This window comes from Equus asinus, chromosome 2 (genome assembly GCF_041296235.1).
Source record: "Equus asinus isolate D_3611 breed Donkey chromosome 2, EquAss-T2T_v2, whole genome shotgun sequence".
Taxonomy (NCBI): domain Eukaryota; kingdom Metazoa; phylum Chordata; class Mammalia; order Perissodactyla; family Equidae; genus Equus; species Equus asinus.
The window spans coordinates 168,412,350-168,427,741 of record NC_091791.1 but is presented as its reverse complement, the minus strand read 5'-3'; the positions used below and the strand labels follow the sequence as shown (position 1 = coordinate 168,427,741).

Sequence of the window (15,392 nt, the reverse complement as noted above, 5' to 3'; positions counted from 1 at the left end):
ATATGCAGCAATTTTCAGGCTTTGTATCATAAGGAAATAAGGGCTACAGCTTCTCTGAAAGGAAAAAAGCTCTCTGGTGATTTGATTTGTCACTTACTTGTCCTGGCTGGTCACAGTTTGCTGTGCCTCCTGCACGGCTGCTTCTAACTTTGTAATTCTATGCTTATAAAAGGCGATAAGGAGATCTGTTTGTTTCTTCTGGAAACTCCACACCTGCTGGGGAAAAACAGGTCTTTGACATACACCCCCCCCAGCTCATTTCGCCTTACTTCTGGCAACAAAGGGAAATCCATCAAGTCATACTTTATTACTGATCATCTTCTTCTGGAGCATCTGGCCTAATTCTCGACTCCCCAAAACTAGAGGATTCAACACAGGGGAAAGCCAAAACTTTTCATTTCCAGGACAATGGCTTCCTAACTTCTTAATGAGAATGTTTTGACATAGTAGAATGGGCCTTTAAAAATATAATCTTTCGGGGCTGGCCCCATGGCCAAGTGGTTAAGTTCGCGCGCTCCGCTGCAGGCGGCCCAGTGTTTCGTTGGTTCAAATCCTGGGTGCAGACATGGCACTGCTCGTCGGACCACGCTGAGGCGGCGTCCCACATGCCACAACTAGAAGGACCCACAATGAAGAATATACAACTGTGTACTGGGGGGCTTTGGGGAGAAAAAGGAAAAAAATAAAATCTTTAAAAAATATATATACATAATTTTTCATGTTGAGCAAAAAGAGTAACACCCAAAACACTTTTTCAAGCTTAGAATTGGTTCTGATCTGACTTCTCTACTATTAGTTTAGACTCAGCTTCCACATTGCTGGCTACTACACAACCCTGTAACCAATTTACTTTCCCTAACATACTCACATAGAGACAGCTGTAAGCTGTTTATGCTGCTATGATAAAGGGCAAAAAGGCACAGATTCCTGAATTTTATTTCTGGGCACAGACAAATAATTTTATCTTTTGCTTTACTTTACCATTTGATAGACAGATGTGCCTATCATGGGATCACTGAGTCAGATCAAAAGTTAATATTTAGAAAGTGTTTTGGCTTTGTCAGGCTCTATTTTTGAATACACAGCAGTATTTATGTCTCATCTGCTTCCTCCCTATTCAGACTATAAACCTTTTGTCTAAGGTCCTTCCCTAGATCTTGGTACTTTTGTCATAAACTTTTCATTCTCATCTAATTTGCAAGTTGTTTTTTCCACCTTACTACAGAATTGTACTTAACAGTTTATACAATCTCTGAACTCTTCCCTTTCTTCTCAAATGCAAACTAAACTAGTTCTAGATGGATAAGAATTCATTGTAGTCTATTTTATTTTTTTTTAAAGTTATTTTCAATAAAAACAAAACATGTTCATTTTAGGAAATTTGAACAGTGCAGAAACAGAAAAAAAAATCACTCAGAATCCTGAGAGTTACCTAAAATGGTGCGGGGATTGGGGAGCAATAGATATTATAGATAGATATAATATATAGCCAAGAAACAGTATCCCAAACATCCTAACCTACTCTTGGGATCAGTCTGTGGTAAAATTAAGTTAGTATCAGGCTAGAGCCAAGAAAACCCAAATCCCGCCCTAGAGTAGTTCTCCCTTTGAGACCACCAAGGGTCACATATGCACAGAACAGACCCCACTGTGGAACTCCAGGGCGCCAGACTGGAGTACTGGAAGGCCTTTTGCCTAAACAGGCCTACTTTGCCTACTGACTCCAAAAAACTCAAACCCAAATCTCAGACCTGACCATCCCAAGAAGAAGAAAAACCAACCCAAAAAATAACCACTGGCACAAAGTGTTGGAGGAGAGGAACAAGTGGTTTTGTCCAATGCTAGAGTACCAACATTTAGCCTATTTCAAATACATCCACCAAAGAAGATTTTAAATCCTAACTTAGTAACAAATCTCAAAAACTCATTATTCTCTCTCATTTATATCCTTCAACCTTATAAAAAGGTGGGCTTCTTTCTTTTTCTAAAGAAGGACAAATTTTGCTCTTTTTTAAAAAATTGGGATTATTTTGTTAATATAATCACACAGAGCAGATAATAATAAAAGTAGTTCTGTTGCTAACACTAAACACTTTCCGGATAACACCAAGTGTTATTTATTTTATTGGAACAATATATGAAAATAGCTGCTTCTAGACCTAGATTCCTTTCCTACATTCCTTTCCTATACTAGGACCGGGTAAAGGTATTATGATCTTCATGCTCTGGATTCTCAGTCATTTTGGAATTGAAACATGGAACATAATTTTTATTTTATTTACTGAAGAGCTTTTAAAACTCCAGTTCTGAATTAGTCTAGTTAACGGCAAGAGGCTGGAGAAAGCAATGGAGAAACCACTGAAAGATCCTGAGAGAGGCACCGTAATGGAAGCAAAGGGGGAGCTCAGTAGTTTATTAGGACAAGACTTAAGATATTTAGGTCCAGCGTGGGGTGTGCATTTTACTGCTTTATTTTTTAAAAAGGGTTTTGTTTAAAAAAGTAATACATACTTTGGAAATGAACACTAGCTTGATGGATTGTTTCTTTTGTACTAATGAATGGCTTTCCTGATTCTTATTTTTAAATGTCAGAGTTTTTTCAGTTGAAGATTTATATTCCCATGCAATTTTAATGCTTTGAACATTTGTAAAGGAGTTGCTAAGTCTTAGAAATTTACTTTAAAGGTTCATTTTTACTTTAAAAGTTCACTATCTCCCTTTGGCACTCAAAACTGATTAGTTTGCCTTATCTATCTTTTGTGAAACTGACTCCCTTGTTCCATAATATCTAAAGGTCTTAGTATGTTTGAATTATATCTCAAGATAATCGTATAGTTGAGAAAAGAAATTTCTCTTTACAGAAGTAGTCCAGCTAAAATAAATGAGAAAGGAATGACAGAACTAAAATATGAGCATTTTGTAACTCCTAGAGAATTAACAGATCTATGTAAAGTTCATCAACGGCTACCATCACACAAAACAAGAGACAGAAGACCATTACGTAACTCTTGGTGGAACACAATGCTGCTATAAAGTAGTCTTGCCTCCCACCTCCCAATCAAATGATTCTGATTAAGCCTAAATCTAACTAGTAACCTAGAGGAAATATAGAGCACAGATGAGCATACTAAATGATACCATGGGGATACAATGAACAAAAGCCACACTGTGAACAACTCTCTAGGACAAAAGACCATTTTCTTCAACAATAATAAGAAAAAGAAATGAGAGGAAATTTATAGTTTAAAAGAAATTTAAGAGACATAACAATCAACTGAACTATATAGACCCTACTGAAACCCATCTCAAATACAGTTTTAAAATAATTATGAGACAACTGGGGAAATGTGAATGCTGATTATTTGATAATATTAGGGAATTATTATTTTAGCATGACATGGATTTAAGAAGAGAGTACCCATCTTTTAGAGATATACTCTGAAATATTTACAGATTGAAATGACATACTATCTGGGTTTGGCTTCAAAATAATCTAAATGGGGTGGCAGGAGATATAGATGAAGGAAGATTGGCCATGAGCTGATAACTGGTGAAGCAAGGTGATGGATACATGAAACTGGAAATGCTAAGATAAATAGTATGGCTTCTTGTCCTTTAGCAGCTCTTCACTGTATAGTAGAGGAGACATTCAGACATGTGAACCAATAAATAAAATACAAGGTGATAAGTAGAACAGAAGAAGTATGCATAAAGTATAGAAATAATGATTAAGAGGTAACTATTCAGTCTTCAGAGTATGGAAGTCAGGTGTTCCAGGCACAGAGGTACGAAACTATACGGTGTATAAAAGAACTGCAAAGAACTAAATCTATGTTATAGATTAGGTAACAAGTAACCTTATGTTGGTACATGAGATGTGAGGTGGTACTTATGGATGAGAATGGAGAGGTAAGGAGGAACCAGATCATTAAGGGAACTAAGTGTCACTTTGAAGTCTGAAACTTAAGTGATGAGAAGCCACCAAAGGGTTTTGAAAAGGCAGTTATACGTTCAGATTTGTAACTGAAATGGATTATTGTGGTGATCACAGAGAATAGATTTGAGCAAAAAAGAGCCCTAAAAATTCTTCCTTATCAAAAGCAATTGGAGGACTGTTAAGATGTCAGGGGTACCCACTCTGAATGAGAGAACCTCAGCAGCCCACCGGCATGCATTAAGTTTTGGGTTACAGAGTTTGTGATCAGAGCGACACAACCTCTCACACTGGCTTAAGGTTCCTCAACCTGCTCAGTAGTGATAAAGAATTCGACTACAGGGGCCAGCTGGGTGGCACAGTGGTTAAGTTCGCACCTTCCGCTTCGGCGGCCTGGGGTTTGCCGGTTCGGATCCTGGGTGTGGACATGGCACTGCCTGGCAAGCCAGGATGTGGTAGACATTCCGCATATAAAGTGGAGGAAGACAGGCACAGATGTTAGCTCAGGGCCAGTCTTCCTTAGCAAAAAGAGGAGGATTGGCAGCAGATGTTAGCTCAGGGCTAATCTTCCTCAAAAAGAAAAAAAGATCTTGACTACACTCTTTCAGAAGTCCCAGATTAGCTTTTTCTTTTAGATACAATAATCTTCAACTAAATAAAATCTTTCTTTAAAGGCAGCATTGATTATCACAGTTGTTCAATTTTTTAACTCAAGTGAGGGATGGAGAACTGGTCTGATCTATTGATGAGTTCAGGTCTTGATGTGAGTTTATTCAAATGTGTATATGGTAGTTATTTATGTATATGCTGGCAAAACATATGACTTCAAAGTCAGCAAACTACTGACAAGGGCCAGCTGCCTGTTTCAGTAAATAAAGTTTAATTGGAATATAGCCATGCCCATCTGTTTACATACTGCCTATGGTTGCTTCTGTGCTACAACAGCAGAGATGAGTAGCTGCAACAGAGACTGTATGGGTCGCAAAGCCTAAAATATTTACTGGGCCTTTAAGAAAAGTTTGTCAATCCCAACACTAAATTTATGAAAATCTCTCTATATATATCCATTTGTGTCTTCTCTGAACTTGCCTTTCTTTGTGGATGTATATCTTTCCCACTTTTTCTCTCAATCTCTCCTTTCTACTTCTTATTCTGTTTGGTTTCCTATCCTGTCTGTTCTTCCCTATTTGTATGTATTTAATGGACATTTATGTTACTTGTTCTTAATTTAAAGTGGATAGGCCCAACAGAACGGGAGAAATTGTACTGGAATATATAAAGAACTCTTTTTTTTTTTTTTTTTTTGAGGAAGATTAGCCCTGAACTAACTACTGCCAGTCCTCCTCTTTTTTGCTGAGGAAGCCTGGCCCTGAGCTAACATCTGTGCCCATCTTCCTCTGCTTTATATGTGGGACGCCCACCACAGCATGACATGCCAAGTGGTGCCATGTCCACACCTAGGATCAGAACCAGCGAACTCCAAGCCGCCGAAAAGTGGAACGTGCGAACTTAACCGCTGCGCCACCGGGCCAGCCCTCAACAAGTTAAACATAAGAGTTATCATTGGACCCAGTCATTCAACTCCTACATATATATCCAACAGAAATGAAAATACACGTCTACACAAAAACTTGTACACAAATGTTCATAGCAGCATTGTTTGTGACAGCCAAACAGTGGAAACAACTGAAATGTCCCTCAACTGGTGGATGGATACATGAAATGTATATCCATCTATGTAATAGAGTATTATTTGGTCATAAAAAGGAATGAAGTACTAATGAAGTTCTAATATACACTACAATGTGGATGAACCTTGAAAACATTATGCTCAGAGAAAGCAGTCAGTCACAAAAGATCATACATTGTATTAATCCATATTTATGAAATGTCCAGAATAAGCAAACCTATAGGGATAGGAAGTAAATTAGCAATTGCCTAGGGCTAGGGAGGATAGAGAGCATTTAGGAAGTGCCTGCTAATGGGTATAAGCGTTTCTTTTTAGGGTGATAACAATGTTCTAAAGTTAGGTAGTAGTGATCTACAATTATGTGAATATACTAAAAGCACTGAATTGCACACTTTAAGGGATGAATTTGGTATGTAAAGTACATGTCAATAAAACTGTTATTAAAAAAGTAGATGGGATATTTTATACTTCCCTTTCAAAACAAGTTAAAAAGTACAAATTTATTTTTACTTGTGTGGTCACTAATTAATTTCCTGTAGGTTTGTGACCTTCCATAATCTACTGAGTTTTCCACATTATTCTTTAAACTAATATAGTACTTTACAGCTTTCAGAATGCTTTCACAAACATTATCTCATTGGATCTTTATGAGAACTATGATGAGTACTATTATTTCACATTACACGTGAGGGAGTATGAATAGTTCAAAGAAACGAAGTTACAAGCCAGCAGGCAGATGTAGTCTTGAGATTTCTACTCTAATAGTTTTCCCAGTATTATCACTTTACCATACTTCACATATATTAAGGGAAAAAGTTCAGTGGGGAAGGTTGTTCTATTCATTCTTTCAAAGAGTATTTATTGAATCCTTCTATGTTCCAGTACTGTGTCAGGAGCTGATATATAAGATGAATAAGATTGATACTGTTCCTGTCCTCATAGGAGGATGTAGAAAAGCAAACAGAAAATTCTAACATAATATAGAAATATGGTGTTATACATGTTATATCCATGTATATGTTTGGGGACAAGAATGTTCCAGACAGATGGAACAGCATGTACAAAGGCCCAGAAGCAATAGAGAAAATTATGTATATAAATAATTAAAATAGATTCAGTCTGTCTGTATTATAGTTGCAGGGAGGTGGGGATAAGAGATGAGACTGAAGCGCTAAACTGGGACCAAAGCATATTTGGCCTCATAGGCCATCCTACAGGGTTGGACTTTATCCTCAGAGCAATGGTTGTATTCAGTGGTTTTAAATAGAGAAATAACATGATCATATTTATATTGAGAATGACTCTCTGGCTTCAATATGGAGAACTGATATGAAAAGGAAAGACTGGAGGTCAAAAGATCTGCTAGGAAGCTAATGAAGTAATCCAGATGGGAAACTATGGTGGACTGAATTAGGAGGTTGGAGATAAAGCAGAGAGATTCAAGTATTTGAGAGAGACAGAACTAATATGACTTAATAATGGATTGGATAGCCATCCATTGGTTTGCAATGGATGGCTAAACCATCCTAACTGGTTTCCCTGCAAAGAGAAGAAGAAATTAAGAACGACTCCTAGATTTTTGGTTTGGTCATTATGTGGATGGTGATTATCATTCATCATGATAGAAACAGGAAGAGTAGCCTGTTTTCCTATGTGTATGTGGGAGGTGGGCAGGGTGGAGGGGTGTTAAGAATAACAGAGGTCAGCCCCATGGCTAAGTGGTTAAGTTCGTGCGCTCCACTTTGGCAGCCCAGGGTTTTGCCAATTGGAATCCTGGGCGCGGACATGGCACCACTCATCAAGCCACGCTGAGGCAGCATCCCACATGCCACAACTAGAAGGACCCACAACTAAAAACACACAACCATGTACTGGGGGGCTTATGGGGAGAAAAATAAAAAAATAAAATCTTAAAAAAAAATGAGTTCAGTTTGGGACATGTAGAATTAGTGAATTGGGACAAGTTTGCAAATGGATATATGGCTCTGAAGTGAGAGAGAGAGTGCTCATTCACTCAGCAAAGATGTACTGAGTGCCTCCTATGTGGCAAAACTATGATCATTGTAGCAGGTACAACAATGAACAAAACAAAGTTGTTCCCTGCCTCTATGGAGCTTAGAGTCTATGGAGCATATAACAAACACCACTAAAAAAATTGCAATTTACCCAAGTATTATTAAGGAAACAAATAGGTTGCTATCAGAGAGAACAAAGGGGGAGACCAAATTTAGATATAGTGGGACAGAGAAGACTCCTCTGAGGTGACATTTAAGCTGAGATCTTTACTGGAGATAATAGGTTTGGAAGTCATCCTTATGTTGATGATAACCGAAGCATAGGAGTGGATGAGATTATCCATGGAGAGTATAAAAAGGAAGGAAAGTATCTAGAATGGAATGCTGAGAAATATAACTTTTTTTTTCTAGGAAGATAAGCCCTGAGCTAACTGCTGCCAATCCTCCTCTTTTTGCTGAGGAAGACTGGCCCTGACCCAACATCCATTCCCATCTTCCTCTACTTTATATGTGGGACGCCAACCACAGCATGGCATGCCAAGCGATGCCATGTCTGCACCGGGATCCGAACCAGTGAACCTTGGATTGCTGAAGTGGAACATGTGCACTTAACCACTGCACCACCGGGCTGGCCCCGAAATATAACTATTTAAGAGATGGACAGAAGAGGAACACAAAAAGGGAACAGAAGTTGGTTAGGGTAGCAAAAGAAAGAATATTTTAAGGAGGAGAGAGTGAGCCTCAAATGCTGCTGAGAAATCAAATACAACAAGAACAAAAAAAAGTATCCATTGGACTTGATAACAAGGAGGGTGCTGATATCCTTAGCAAGAGAGGTTTCAGTGAGACAGTCTAAAGCTGCAGAGAGCTGAGGAGAGGCTTGGGAAGTGAAGAAGTAGACTGAGTGCAGACACACACCCATGGATGTACGCCAATGCAGTTCTCTTTCTTAAGACCCTACTCACCGTACTCCTGTGAGGGTCACCAACAAGCTGCAGGTTGCCAAATCCAGCTGACCTTCCTGTGCCCTCATCTTCAACTCTCAACAGTGTTTGACCCAGTTGATTATTTCTTCCTTCTTGAACCCTCTTCCTTTCCTGGTTTCTGTGACACCACGCTCTCCTTGTTTTCACCTCTCTCATTACTGCTCTTTGCTAACCTTTCCTCTTCCTCTACCTGACCACTAGATATTGAAGGGACTCTTTCCTGGGTGATCTCTAGTCCCGAGGCTTTAAAACTATCTATATCCTGATGAGTTCCATACTTTTATCTCCGTCCTTGACCTATGTCCTGAGCTCCAGAATGGTAAATGTATCTGCCTTCGTGAATTCTCCTCCTGGATTTCTAATAAGCATCTATAACCTAATATGTCCAAAATGGTATTTTCCCTCAAAATAGTCTTCCCAGTCTTGGTAAAGGATACAATCATCCCACTCAACTGTTCATGATGAAAACCCAGACATCTTCCTTCACTCCTCTCTTTTTCTCATCTTCCACATCCAAATCAACAGCAGTTCTACTAGTTTTTCCTAGAAAACACATCTCAGATTTAACTCTCCCTCTCCATTTCTATTGCCACCACTTTAGCCCAAGCAGTCTTGCTCAGATTTCTCCCATGGCATCCTAACTGGTTTCCCTGATTCTACTCTCAACGACTCTGTGGTCTACTCTCCATTCAGCAGCCAGATTCTCTTTTAAAATTATATATCAGATGATGTCATTTCCTTGCTTAAAATTCTTTAACAGCGTCCCACTGCACTTAGAAGAAAATCTGAATTCTTTACCATGGCCTACAAGTCCCTATATGATCAAGCCTCTCTCTCTGATCTTACCATGAATCATTCCTCCCTCCCTTCCTCCCAGCCTTAATGTGCATTCATTCACTTAAACATTTCTAAGCACCTAATCTGTGCCAGGTACCAGTTAGGCATTGGGCAATGCAAAGATGATACCTGCCTTTGAAAAGCTCACAATTTAGTGAGAGAAACAGACGTATGAACAAATAAATTAAAACACTTTCACGGAGTTAAGTACTTCTGCAGAGTTAAGAGCAAGGTGGGATAGGAGTACAAAGGACAGAGTAAAAATCTATAGGAATCAGGGAAGATTTTACCAAAGAAGGAACAATTATCAGCATGCATTTGAAAGATGGCTAGTTGTGGGTAATGGTGTAGTCTACGACCTAGGAATAGAAGAAAGCGAAACAGGTCCATATGGGACTCTCCAATCCCCAAAGATACTTAGATAGTTTCACCTAGTGGTGAGTTAAGAATTCAAAATGGGGGCCGGCCCAGTGGTACAGTGGTTAAGTGCGCATGTTTCCCTTTGGTGGCCTGGGGTTCACCGGTTCGGATCCCCGGTGTGGACATGGCACCACTTGGCAAGCCATGCTGTGGCAGGCATCCCACATATAAAGTAGAGGAGGATGGGCACGGATGTTAGCTCAGGGCCAGTCTTCCTTAGCAAAAAGAGAAGGATTGGCAGCAGATGTTAGCTCAGGGCTAATCTTCCTCAAAAAAAAAAGAATTCACAATGGGCAGTTTGATCAACTACTGGTCATAAAGTAGTACAGTAGAAAAATATCTTGTCAGGTCATTACAAAGATTGGGGATGATTAAAACACTAATGGATATTTAGATCAGCATTCCATTCATTCAACAATTTTTTGAGTGTCCGCTACACATTAAGAACTATCCCAAGAGCTGGGTAGACAACCATAAACAAAACCGACCAATTCTCTGCCTTCATGGAGCTTACATTCCAGTGCAGCATTCAGACAACAAACAAATATATTATGCTAGAGATAAGAGCTATGATGAAAAATAAAGCAGGGTGAGAAGTAGAGAGTGTTGGGGCTACGATTTGAGATATGAGAGTCAATGAAGGTCTGACTGATGAAAGAAAATTTGAGCTGAAGCCTGAATGAGGCAATCCAGGTATTACTTGGATCAGTTATTCAACTTCACAGATTAGGAAAACACATTTTCAGACATTGCTGACTTCACCAAACTAGCCCTTCACTTAGTGATGATTAACTGACCCTTTCCATTTACTTTATCTTGATTATTACACCATGTGTAATTGGTCCCATGATTAGGCAGGTTAAGATTCAGACTGCATATAATTTCTCTACCGATTATTAACTAACCCTGGGTTTAGTTATTAACCAAAGGTCTGCTCTTTCTCTTGTTCATGTGACCTTGTTTACATTTGTCCTTGAATCTCAGCTGGATTTTATCTCCCCATAATGTTAAGTAGTATCTCAAATATGATGGCTCACCCAAGCAGCTAAAAGCAGGATGCAGCCAAAACCTTAATTTCCCTTCCTCTATCTCCAGAGTTAGGATTGAGGAGTGAGACATCAAAGAAAAATTAAATCTACTGTTTTCAGCCAGAAAATGGCTATGGATCATCTTTATATTTAGGAAAGGGATACTCTCCTAAGAATGAGAAGTAAGAATAGAAGGAGAACTGTGATAAAATCTCAAGAAACATGCCAAGATAGGAATCACCTGAGGCCATGCGATATAATCTCAGTGGGGAACTGGAGAGTGGAAGGGAAAAACCAAAGTTTTTACAATTTGGGAGCTCTCTCAAATGGTTGTCCTGCCTTCTTTCCGCCTTCTTCTACATTCCTATTGCTCCCGACCAAATCAATGGTATGCCAACATATGATGCAACAGGAAAAGACAAATATTTTATAAAATTCAGGTAACTAATTATGAACACTAAATGAAGAATTAAATATATATGCATTACTAAGAAAGGCTATTAAAAAATGAGAATGGGGAACAAGAAACCCCTTTGTGAACTTAGGTCTATAAGTAAAAGGTTGAGCATTAGACCACTAAACCTATTGTTTGCAGGGTCAGGCGTATATATTCAGAGCGATTTTTAGAAGATCCATTACTCTGCAGAGAAAGATGATAAAGCTCCCTAGAACCTTCTCTATTCTTAAAAATTACTTAGCAAAACTAGGAAGTACAAGGCAAGATGTCAGCTACATAGTGGTTTTTACAGCCTATCACAGATTCTGGGTCAGTAAAAAGTTAACTGTTCAGATTTGTATCATCCGAGAAGAAAGCAAATAGAGCAGCCAATTTCTCTCCATTGTGTGCAAATACCGTGTAAACAGAATCTTTGATAAAGAAAAATAAGATGCAATCAGACTTTCCTGGAGGATAAGATTTTCCTCACTTTTGTTTCTCATACCTGAGAGATGTGATTAAAATACTGCAAAGCTGTCTCCACAGGGCTTTTGAAATACATCTTCTCCTGAGGTTTCAGCTATGAAGAGAGTAAGACAAACAATGACCATATCCACAAAGGAATGAAATAAAATACTGGCAAATATGGCAAGGGATGTGCCACCCTCTCTAGAGCATCTGGTACTATTTCACTGTGCCAAGTAGGAAGGCGATCACCCTAGGAGATGCAGACTATGTGTCCTAACTCTCCTTACCTTGCGGTCCTGTACCAGCAGCCACAAATAATTCTTCTATCTATTTTTCACCCTTTTCATTCAACTGCTCTCTGCAAGTTTTGTTTGTTCTTTTTCTTTTCTTTCTTTCTTTTTTAAAAATTCAGTGTTTAGTCACTCATCTACTGTACTTCCTGTATACTTCCTACAGGCCAGGAACGGGATAAGATGGTTTGCGGCAGGGAGAGAAAAACTTACGTTATCAGAAAGAGCCAGATGCTTGCAGGCAGTTCCACAAACAGCACATTTTTCTGGGAGGGAAAAGAAAAAAAACATTTGATTCTCATGGGCACAAGGTTAGAGTTTCCTAAAGTACACGGTGATAGTCAAGCAAGCTAGCAAGAGAAGAGGAAAAGAGGGCTTACTGAAATGAGAATATCATTGTGCTATAGAAGGTCATCACTTGAGCTCTGTTCTCTAAATCAGTACTTCCAAACTAGCATGTTGATGACAAGTAAGGCTTTAACACTGTACCCATGTCTCCCTTTCTTTTTTAAAATTCTCAATTTTCTTCTGCAGGTGAGGGACAGTTCTAACTGCCCAGCAGAAGTAGTGGAGTACATTTACAAGAATAGTAGGAAGAGTAAAAGAGTATCCATGATCTCAACTTTAAGTAACTCGTTTTTTATCCTATCTACCTGACCGCAGGTATGCATTAGGTACTACAAGAAACTCCCCAATTATCCCTGCCCTGTTCTCACTTTGCTAATATCTCTGGGATCTTGCTTTGAAGCTCTGCTACTTTCATTCCCTAATTAACCCAATCTGAAAGATGAGAAAATTAAAATTCCTAATCTTTCCTTGTAAATTGAAATTTTAGTAGTGGTGCTCGTTATTAATTAAGATAAAAGCTGTGTCAGGAGAAACATCACATGACATATGCTTCACAGAGACAAACCACTCCAAAGTGAGCTGCTGTTACCATAGTAAATAGCTTTGTTACATTAGCACATAACTTAAAAGGGTCATGAGATTCATATAGAGAAAAAGACTTCTCCAGAGGCGACCTAACCCTGACTCTTCTCTGCTTGGGGACTAAACGTTTTTCCCACTCTTTCCTCTGTATTATTGCCAGAGTGAGCTAGCAAGTGCAAGTCATTCTTCCATTTAAGAAAAACACCAAAGAAAATTCCACAGCTCTCCATCACCTGCAGGATAAAGTTCAGGTTCTTTAGCCTGGTATATAGAGCCTTCCATCCTCTCTAGCCTCATCTCTCACCATTTCCTACCTTATTCTTTATGCTCTACCAATCCCAACAATGTATAGTGCCCTGCACTATGGTTTTATGATGTGATATGTGTTTATATATGCTGTTCTCTTAAACTAGAATGATCTTCCCTGCCTTGTTCACTTGGCAAACTCTAGTTTATTATTCAACACTCTAGCGAAGCAATACCTCTTCTATGAAATCTTCCCTGATCAAAGCACCCTATCTCAAATCCCTCTTTTGGGCCATTTCCATACCTCGTAAATATTTTAGCATTAAAAAAAGGCAACTTAAATTCAAGTCTCATTTCTAAGACTTAATAGCAGTGAGAACTTGGTCAAATCACTTATCCTATGTGAACCAGTTCCTCATCTATAAAATGAGTCTACTAATAACTACCGCCTGGAATTGTGGTAAGGATTCATAAAATTGTACAAGTGAAAATACTTTTTAAACTGTAATGGTATCACCACCACCACCACCATCATCATCATCATCATTTCTAATCAAATTGATTTCACAGGCTAGACCACTTCCCATTAGAAATGACTCTCGTTATCAACTAAACTTTCCCCTATTCCTGTTCATTATTCTTATTTTCTCTTTTCTCTAATCAGTCTGATAACCTTGTGGCTTTCCCTGCGACGGGCTTCAAAACACTAACAAGTACCTTTTGGTGCTCAAGTAATAGATACCATTTGCTCAATCATTCTTTATTAATGGATTCCTCCAGTTTCCATAATCAACAGTTTCCTACTCTATCCACACCACCTTAGGCCTACTAAGTTTTTTTCCCCAAGTTACACAGAAAAATGGTTGATCACTATTTCCAGGTTAAAAACATTTTTGCCTCAATCTAAAAACAGTTAAGTCACTCACCCAGAGTCACACACTTTTTACAGAAAATATGGCCACAGCTGGTGACAAAGAAATGGGCTCCATCTTTTCGGAAACACTGGTTGCAGTGAAACCAATCCATTCTGGAGCAGATAAAGAGAAAGAGTATAATTAATAGCTCTTCAAAAATCTACGTAACAACGTGTGCTTAGCTTCTGTCATCTTTTTCTCTTTTTTTTTAAGATTTGATTTTTTCGTTTTTCTCCCAAAGCCCCCAGATACACAGTTGTGTATTTTTAGTTGTGGGTCCTTCTAGTTGTGGCATGTGGGATGCCGCCTCAGCATGGCTTGATGAGTGGTGCCATGTCCACACACAAGATTCGAACCAGCAAAACCCTGGGCCACCAAAGTGGAGCGTGTGAACTTAACTACTTGGCCACGGGGCTGGCCCCAACTTCTGCCATCTTGAGATGTGAGCATATTATTGTGGGTATTCCAATTGGTTGTAAGGAAATATATACACCTTTGAAGCGACAAAAGCAGACTGCAGACTACGTTATACCATGTTTTAAGAAGAAAGAAAAAAAAATATATATATATAGTAAAGTAACAGGACAATGACAAGATTTTTTTGAGCGGTGAGATTATGGCTGTGTGTGTATGTGCTGCCTTTACACTTTTCTTGTTTTCCAAGTTTTCCAGATTAATTTATGTATCAGTTAGCTATTAGAAAAACAATCTCAAAAAAGAGAACTATCCATTTCTTTCCTAACAGCTTCCTGTGATCCGGCAAGATGGAGAGAGGAGGAGGTGGCAGACCAGACATAGAAGATCACATATTAGCCACCTGGGACACATTTTATCTACGGGGAAACACGGTTTGTGACTGACAATGTTGTCTCAGCTTGTGCAATTTTCCTTCGACTCCACAGAAACTCAGAATCAGAGAACTGGAAGGGGCCTTGAAAATCATTCAACTTTTTGTTCAATCCCATCATTTTTCAAAAGATATATCTAATGTTCACTGAAAATCAATGACCTGCCCAGAGTTCCATCTTTAGTTAGTGGTAGCTCTGGGATTAGAACCCAAGTCTCCTGATGCCTGTGTAAAGTTTTTGCTACCACGTTAGTTAAGCCTTTGTGTCAGGCATGGCAACCATACATCCTCTATTTTCTGCCAATACTCATTCCATATAATTTGTTAAATACATAACTATGTAAATATGAC

The 15,392-nt window shown here is 38.8% G+C and overlaps 1 protein-coding gene across 11 annotated transcripts in view; it reads right to left on the bottom strand.

The window, feature by feature from the left end:
- The window catches only part of RNF212B (ring finger protein 212B), a 64,549-nt gene that overhangs the window by 27,103 nt on the left and 22,054 nt on the right, over window positions 1–15,392 (bottom strand). For 6 of the 11 annotated variants that reach the window (XM_070504070.1, XM_070504075.1, XM_070504074.1 and 3 more), the window contains 4 exons: window positions 14,207–14,307; window positions 12,318–12,370; window positions 11,852–11,926; window positions 98–213 (listed from right to left, as the gene is read on the bottom strand). In XM_070504070.1, coding sequence (XP_070360171.1) covers window positions 98–213; window positions 11,852–11,926; window positions 12,318–12,370; window positions 14,207–14,307 — 345 coding nt within the window. Of the gene's footprint in view, window positions 1–97; window positions 217–11,851; window positions 11,927–12,317; window positions 12,371–14,206; window positions 14,308–15,392 lie in introns of all 11 variants that reach the window. The other 5 variants (XM_070504072.1, XM_070504069.1, XM_070504067.1 and 2 more) reach the window with 1 other exon arrangement.